Source organism: Gracilinanus agilis, chromosome 1 (genome assembly GCF_016433145.1).
Source record: "Gracilinanus agilis isolate LMUSP501 chromosome 1, AgileGrace, whole genome shotgun sequence".
NCBI lineage: Eukaryota > Metazoa > Chordata > Mammalia > Didelphimorphia > Didelphidae > Gracilinanus > Gracilinanus agilis.
This window is the reverse complement of record NC_058130.1, coordinates 728,703,071-728,711,074: the sequence shown is the minus strand read 5'-3', so window position 1 is coordinate 728,711,074 and position 8,004 is coordinate 728,703,071. Positions and strand designations below refer to the sequence as shown.

The 8,004-nt window shown below is 46.8% G+C and overlaps 1 protein-coding gene across 1 annotated transcript; it reads right to left on the bottom strand.

Annotated features, from left to right (window-relative positions):
* Positions 1-2,806: 2,806 nt before the first annotated feature.
* On the bottom strand, positions 2,807-6,152 carry PEAK3 (PEAK family member 3). The gene is made up of 3 exons (XM_044685346.1): positions 6,071-6,152; positions 4,204-4,775; positions 2,807-3,688 (listed from the first exon to the last, which is right to left on the bottom strand). Exons 1-3 carry the CDS (start codon positions 6,150-6,152, stop codon positions 2,807-2,809), a joined length of 1,536 nt encoding a protein of 511 aa, XP_044541281.1.
* Between the last annotated feature and the right edge of the window lie 1,852 nt (positions 6,153-8,004).

Here is an 8,004-nt window from a genome sequence, read left to right as displayed (position 1 = left end):
TCCTTCTTTCCTTCCTTCCTTCCTTCCTATTTCTTTCTTCCTTCCTTCCTTCCTTCCTTCCTTCCTTCCTTCCTTCCTTTCTTTCTTTCTTTCCTTCTTTCTTTCTTTCCTTCTTTCTTTTTTCTGTTAAACCCTTAACCTTTTGTTTTAGAATCAATACTGTATATCAGTTCCCAGACAGAGAGCAGTAAAGGCTAGGCAGTTGGGTTTAAGTACATGACTTGCCCAAAATCACACAGTTAAGAAATGTTTGAGGTTAGATTTGAATCCAGGACCTCCCGTTTCCAAGCCTGGCTCTCCATCTACTGAGCCCCCTTACTGCTCCATTCTGGACCTTTTAAAACACAAAATGTTATGTCAGAAACTGAACATTATTATCTGTGAATATATTATTTCCCTCCAGTAGAATGTAAGCTCCTTGAGGGCAGGGGCTATCTGGCTCTCCTATTTTTGTTCCTCACCCCTAACTCAGAGCATTGCCCATGGTAGGTATTCAATAAATGCTTCATGATTAGTTGGATATAAATAACTATATTTGCTTAATACAATTTACATTTAAATTAGTTGATTTAATGCATAATTAATTGATCTTAATGCTTTTTCGGTTCCTCACTCTGAAATCCCCATTAGAATTCTTGTTCTCATTCTTTTCCAGTTTTTTTCTTTCCTTGCGTGACTTCAGTTTTAGCCTATGTTCCTTTCTTCTGTTTTTTTTTCTGTTTTCATTATTTCTGAAAGTTCTTTCCCAATTTCTTTTCATTTCTCCTACTTTTCGATTTTTAGTGGTTTATTTATTTATTTAATTTTAAATTTAATTTAAAATCTTTTTCTAAGGTTACATGATTCATTTTCTCTCTCTCTCTGCTCTTCCCTACCCCCCTCCTGGAGCTGACAAGCAATTATACATGTATTATGCCTCAATACCTATTTCCATATTATTCATTTTTGTAATATTTTAAAACCCAAACCCCCAATCCCATACCCATATAAACAAGAGATCAATCATATGTTTTCTTCAGTGTTTCTACTCCCATAGTTTTCTCTTGATGTGGAGAACATCTTTTCTCCTAAGCCCCTTGGGATTGTCCTGGATCATTGCATTGCTATTCTAATTTTCTATTTTTGATTTCTTTCTATCGTATTTAATATAACCAGGAGCCATGATGTATTTAACTCTTCTACTGTTGGAGATTTGGACTGCTTCCTCTTACAATTATAATAGCATCTATTTAGAGCTAAAAAGGACATGAAAAGCTGTCTAATCTAATCCTTCTCCCCCTTCCCAATTTTATTGATGAGGAAATTGAGGTTAAGTGACTTGCCCAGGGTCATACACCTAGTAAATCTCTGAGGTTGAACTCAGGTCTTTCTGACTCTAGGTCTGGCACTCTGTGCCCTATGACACCACATAGCTGCCCCTAGCAGGTCCTCACACCTTGGAAAGGTTCAAGAGACTAGAGGGACAGCTGGGTAGCTCAGTGGATAGAGAGTCAGGCCTAGAGGTGGGAGGTCCTAGGTTCAAATCCAGCCTCAGACACTTCCCAGCTGTGTGACCCTGGGCAAGTCACTTGACCCCCATTGCCCACCCTTACCACTCTTCCACCTAGGAGCCAATACACAGAAGTTAAGGGTTAAAAAAAACAAGAAGAAAAAGAAGAGTCTAGAGATGGATCATGAAACAATAAAGGCCAATGCAAAAACCTCAACACCAGAAGGCTGGGACCCAAGGGAGACCTTCTATATCAATCCATTCTTCATCAATTGGTTATTGAACATACATTTATTAAACACTGACTGTGTGCCTGGATCTAGGGGAGGCACTGGAAAAACAAAGACAAATATAAAAAAAAAAGACCCTGTCCTCAAGGAGCTTACATGTTTACATGTTAAAGTATGGAAAGTCAATGTAGTGTAGCTAGCAGAGTATTGGATTTGGACTTGGGAATTCCCCAATTTGAATTCCACCTCAAAGACTGGGTGACCTTGGACTAGTCACATAATTTCTCTGGCCCTCAAGTTTCTTTTTATGTAAAGTGAAGGATTCCATGACCTGGAAGGGCCCTTTGTGGCTCTGAATCCCTGATCCCATGATTTATGATATTTGTGTGTGCAAATGGATGTGCAGTCCTTTGTGGTTCACTTCTAATTCCATAGTAATGGCAGAAAAAGGGGGCCAAGAACCTTATGATTCCAGAAAGAAGAAGAAAGTAACTTAGAATCAATAACCTCCTTTTTGGAGCCAACCAAAGTTAGGTTAGAATCCAGACTGATGACCAATAGCCCACTCTGTGGGAATTAGCTTGAACCAAAGGGAGATGTGGGATGGGGGAAACGTTTATAAAGCACCTACGATGGCCCAGGCCCTGTGCTAAGTGTTTTGCAGATTTTATTTCATTTAATGCATGAATATTCTGAAAGGGGAAGTTGAGGAAAGACCCCTAGCCTGGAGACTCCAATAATGCTCTCCTGTGTGCCCCCCTAGCAAACAGCTTCCCCTCTCTTGGTGTCAGCTATGAAATGAAGACATTGGATGAAATGGTCACTTCTGACATTCAGATTCCATATTTAGATTTAGATTAAAAACAGGGAGCCCCCATTCAGAAGATGGGGGGGCAGGCAAGGCATCTGTCCATAGAGTCCTGTAGCCAGTGTTCTTTCTCTAAAAGATAAGAAGTTTTGGGATGGGAGGAGGAAAAGTGGGGAATGAGAAAATGACAGAAATGGAAGGCTCTTCTCCAATCACTGTACCTGGAGTGGGGAGCCTGTTAGAGATTCCAAGAGATTCTCTGGGGATTTCCAAGAGCACTCAATCCCCAGCACCTGGCAGCTCCCCCCATAGGAGCTCCAGAGCCCAGCCCACCATGTATTCGGAGGCCTCTGCCAGATATTGGCAGCAGAGCCAATCTTCGAGTCCTGCAGCCTCCCCACTGCCCACCAGCCGTTCTGCCAGCTCCAGTGGCAGCAAGGCCCGGTGGATGTCTAGCCAGGGCCCCAAGGGGAGACTTTGAGTCAGGAGCTCAGGTCCAGGCCCCCATAGCACCGTTTGCAGGGCCACTCGGACCTGTGCCACAGAGGGACGGCTGTGTGGCTCAGCCTGCAACAGATGTGGGGTTAAGCGGGCCAGAGCCAATGAGTAGGCCGAACGGATGGGCAGAGGTGGTATGGATGCCCCCCGGGCCTGGGCCAAGGCAGGGCCCTGGCCCAGAATCTCATAGATAAGGAGGCCTAGCTGAAGCTCATCTTGTCGTGCTAGCATCTGTGGCACCAGTGGCTGGGCCCTGGCAAAGTTGGTGAGAAGTAGCTGGGGCAGGGTCCCTGTTGGCTGGCCCCGGGGTGATGCCAAAAGCAGGTTCTCGGGCCTCAGGTCCCCATGGCCCAGATTGTCCACATGCAGCTGTTTCAAGGCCCCACATAGCTGGAGCAACAAGAGACAAGCCTGGCGTTCGTACTGTCCTGGACAGCTCCAGTGTAGTTCCTTGTTGGCGCCAACCCAATCAGCCACCGTCTGAGTAGGCACCTCAGCCACCAGTGCCACTGACCTTTGCCATGGTGCCCCTGGTAGTGCCCCTGCTGGCAGCTGGCCACACAGGCTCTGCACATTGAAATGAGGTTTGAGTGTGGCCTGGAGGGCCAAACCGGGGGGCTCGGCATCAGGGGGCTCAGGAATCATCGACCAGGGCTTGGGGACCTGAAGGATAGAGGGGTACTGAGGTCAGGGTCAGAAGTCAGAATTCATGTCTTCCTCCCTTTTTGTCCTAGTGGATCCTCCAGGTAGAGTATGTCAAAAGTTAAAGGCAGGCTGTACCCCATTAAGCAGAGGAAATTGGGGAACAGTGAGGATTAGGCAATAGTCCTTACTTCCTCCTTCAAGGCCCTTTTCCCCAATCTGATCTTTCCTTACCACCATGACCCTCCTCTTGAGCACTCTCATCATTTTTCTCTACTCATAGCCCATAATTACCCTCCAAGGATTCTCCTCTCCATATCCCACAATTCCTTTGTTATATACCCTCACAAGCCTACAGTCCTTCCCATAAATGACCTAGGATCTCCTTCTTCCAAGTCTGCCTTTATCCCACCATGGAGTCCAGGCTTCTCCCTCTAAATAGTTGGAGAGATCTCTCCTGGGTGGTACCTCTTGCCAGGATTCTCTCTATGTGCCTCAAGCTCCCGGGGAAGGCCATCGTTCCCCCAGACACTCACCTTGGCAGCCAGGAGGTGCCAGATGTCCTCAGTGATCCGAGCCACCCTGTAGTACCAGGCATCCCCACTCTCCACACAAGGCTTATTATCTAGAAGGCGGAAGCCCTGGCCTGGCCCACCCCTGCCAGGCCATGGCCCCGTCAGCCGAGCACCAAGTCGGGTCTCTATGCAGCGCAGGGAATCTAGCTGGCGGCCTCTGAGCACCTTATACACCTCCTGGGTGCTGCTCAAGTCCTGGAAGAAACGACCCAGCTCCCAGTCAGGGGTGGCAAAGGACAGCTGGTGAGGGTCTGGCCCAAAGTGGCTCACCCTGCCATATGGGATGTTTTCTAGGCTCCGAGACTCCTGCAAGGGTCTCCTCAGTTTTCCCCAGGTTTGGCCTGAACCGGGTTGACGTTCCCTACTGGGAAGGGAACTGTAGCCGTAGGAGTAATGAACAGTCTTGCAGGTAGGAAGAGAACGGGTCCGGCCGAGGTTCTTCTGAGGCAAGGGAGGGGGTGACAGGTCGGATGACAGTATTGATGACCGTGGACGGCAAGGTTTAGAGGGCAGTAAGTGGGCCCGTCCTTCTCCTGCAGTAGAACGGAGGGAGTCAAAGTCACGTCTGGAGAGGGAAAGGGGCCATGGAAGTCAGGAGAGCTAGATTCTAGTCCCCCCTTCACCACTGAGTGACCTTGGGGCAAGCAATATCACTTTTCTGGGTCTTAAGGTCCTTAACAATAAAATGAAGAGGTTGATTTGGGCATGAGGGAGTGTTGGACTTGGTGTCAAAGGACCTGAATTTGAATCTGAAGTTGGCCTGGGTGGACCTTGGGCAAGTCATTTACCTTTGTTGGGACTTAGTTTCCTCATCTGTAAAATAAAGGGGTTTGGGGCTAGATAAGTTCTAGATGGATGATTCTACAGCTCAAAGATGTCTAAGGTCCCTTCTAGCTCTGGCATTTTTTGTTTTGTGACCTGGGGTAAGTCTTCTTTGCATGGAGAGTCTCAGAATGCTAGAGTCCATGAGATCTTTAGAAGGTATGTCAGAAGAGACCTTAAAATAGAGAATGTCAGAGCTGGTAGAGCCCTTAAAATTCAGAATGGCAGAACTAGGGGAGCACGTAGAACCTAGAATATTAGCTGAGAGAACCTTAGAATAAAGAATGTCAGAGCTGGGAGGGTTCTTAGAACAGAGAATGTCAGAGCTGGGAGGGAGCTTAGAACAGAGAATGAAAGAGCTGGGAGGGAGCTTAGAACAGAGAATGTCAGAGCTGGGAGGGAGCTTAGAACAGAGAATGAAAGAGCTGGGAGGGAGCTTAGAACAGAGAATGTCAGAGCTGGGAGGGAGCTTAGAACAGAGAATGTCAGAGCTGGGAGGGAGCTTAGAACAGAGAATGAAAGAGCTGGGAGAGAGCTTAGAATAGAGAATGTCAGAGCTGGGAGGGAGCTTAGAACAGAGAATGTCAGAGCTGGGAGAGAGCTTAGAATAAAGAATGTCAGAGCTGGGAGGGAGCTTAGAACAGAGAATGTCAGAGCTGGGAGAGACCTTAGAACAGAGAATGTCAGAGCTGGGAGAGACCTTAGAACCCAGAATGCCAGAGCTGGGAGGGTCCTTAGAACAGAGAATGTCAGAGCTGGGAGGGACCTTAGAATGTGAATGTCAGAGCTGGGAAAAACTTCAGAATCTAGTACAACCTTCTTATTTTACAAATGGGGAAACCAAGGCCAAGAGAAACAATCTTAGGAATTTTCCTGGTCCAGGCTGGGAGATTACTCCTCTCTGGCTTTTGCTGTGCCTCCCGTCTTATCACCGCCAGCTCCCCAAACTCTCACCCCAGCCTGTGGCTGACCACTGTGGCTCTCCAAGACCCATAGGCTAACTCACCAAGGTTGCTATAAGGGTAATACAAAGATGGGCAGTGGAGGTCTTGATTGGGTGTGGTGGACAGTGGGTCCGAATCACTCATGCTTCTGGTGACAAAGGGCTTCCTGGAAGAGAGGAAGTATAAGCATAGGCATGTGGGTGTTTGTGTGTGTGCAACCTTTAAATAAAACCCAAGTGCTAAAAGGGGACTTGGAGGTCATCTGTGAGCAACCTCCCCGGGCTCTGGGTTCCTCATATGCAAAATGAGAGGGTTAGAGTAAAAGAAGCCCTCACTGCAAGTCTAAACCTCTGACTTCATGAATCTCTGTGATTTTTTTAATGTTCTTTTTTTGAAAATTTTCCATATTATTCATTTTTGTAAGCGAATAGCCTCATAAAACCAAAATCCCCCAACATATACCAAAATAAACAGGTGGTAGATCACACGTTGCAGCCCTGTGATTCAAATGTATATTGTGTTGATAGGCACACTCATACGTGTGTTTGTACAAGTGTGTGTCCTCACATACTTGCAGATCTACATATAGTTGGGTATGTGGGCATGTGTATAAAAACATAAACTCATAGAATTTTTAAAAAGACTCTTACCTTCCATCTTAGAATCAATATTGTGGACTGGTTCTGAGGGAAAAGAGCTAGGCAATGGGGGTTAAGTGACTTGCCCAGGGTCACCCAGCTAGGAAGTGTCTGAGGCCAGATAATCATAATTTTTGAATTGGAAAGGCATTGCTACACTCACTATCACCCCAATGTGTGTGTGTGTGTGTGTGTGTGTGTGTGTGTGTGTGTGTGTGTGTGTGTGTGTGATGGGGTACTCCCTAACTCTGGCAGAGCTGAAACAGAACCTACCCAGGCTGATCTGGGAGCCAAACTATTCTCTATGCCAATCACCAGTCAGAATTAAGTCTCTTCTCTAGATAATAAGGAGGGATGGGGTCCCAAAGTTGAAATGTGGAGGAAACCATTGGAGAAGTCACAAAACCTGGGCTCAAATTCTGGTTCTCTTACTTACTAGCTGTGACTTTGGCAAGGACTATTTATTCTCTGGGCTCCAATTTCCTCACTCATAAATTAAGGTGGATAGACTAGAAGATTTCTAAATTCTTTTCTAATTCTATCCCCTATGAACTCCTCTAAGGGAGATGCTGCCAACTGTCCCTTCTCCTCAGCCTGCTAGCTTGCTCGTGGCAGCGCAGTCCTCTGCCCTGGGGCACCCACTCCTCCCTTCTGTCCTCCCACCCAGTGGCCAACACTGTCTGGAATTCCTGATCTTTCTTTTCTAGATGGACCCTTGGCCTCTCCTCAGCCCCATCCTGGCGGGCTTACCTGTTGAGCCGAAGGCCTTCTCCAGGCTTGGACTCTGAGGGTCGCCCAAGAGCAGGCAGTCGTTGGTCAGGGGAAGCCACAGTGCCCAGAGCGATGTCAGGCTTCACCTCCACCCCTGGAGAAGAGGAAATGGCAGAAATAGTTACACCATAGGCCAGAGCCCTTGCGAAAATGAGAGGACCCGCCTCTAGCCATCAATATCAAACTCTGGCTGAATCCACTCCATCTAGCACTGAGGAACCCTCAATGAAAGAGACAGCCTCCTCCTATACTCCTTGTCAGATGAGGGCTGAATAGCGTAGTTGGCTAGGTGGTACAATAGGATGGAGCACAGGACTTGGAGTCAGGAAGATCTGAGTTCAAATCCATCCTCAGAAACTTACTAGCTGTGTGACCCTGGGCAAGCCACTTAACCTCATTTTCCTACTAAGATAGAAGGTAAAGGTTTCAGAGAAAGAACTATTGGAGTCGTCTTTCACATCAGTGTATCTTTGGTTTTATTTGGGGGGTTTGGTTACATATGAGTTTACTCTTGCAACAATGACCAATATGGAAGTGGATTCTGCATGACAATAAAAATGAAAAAAAAAAAGAAAATTCATAATAAA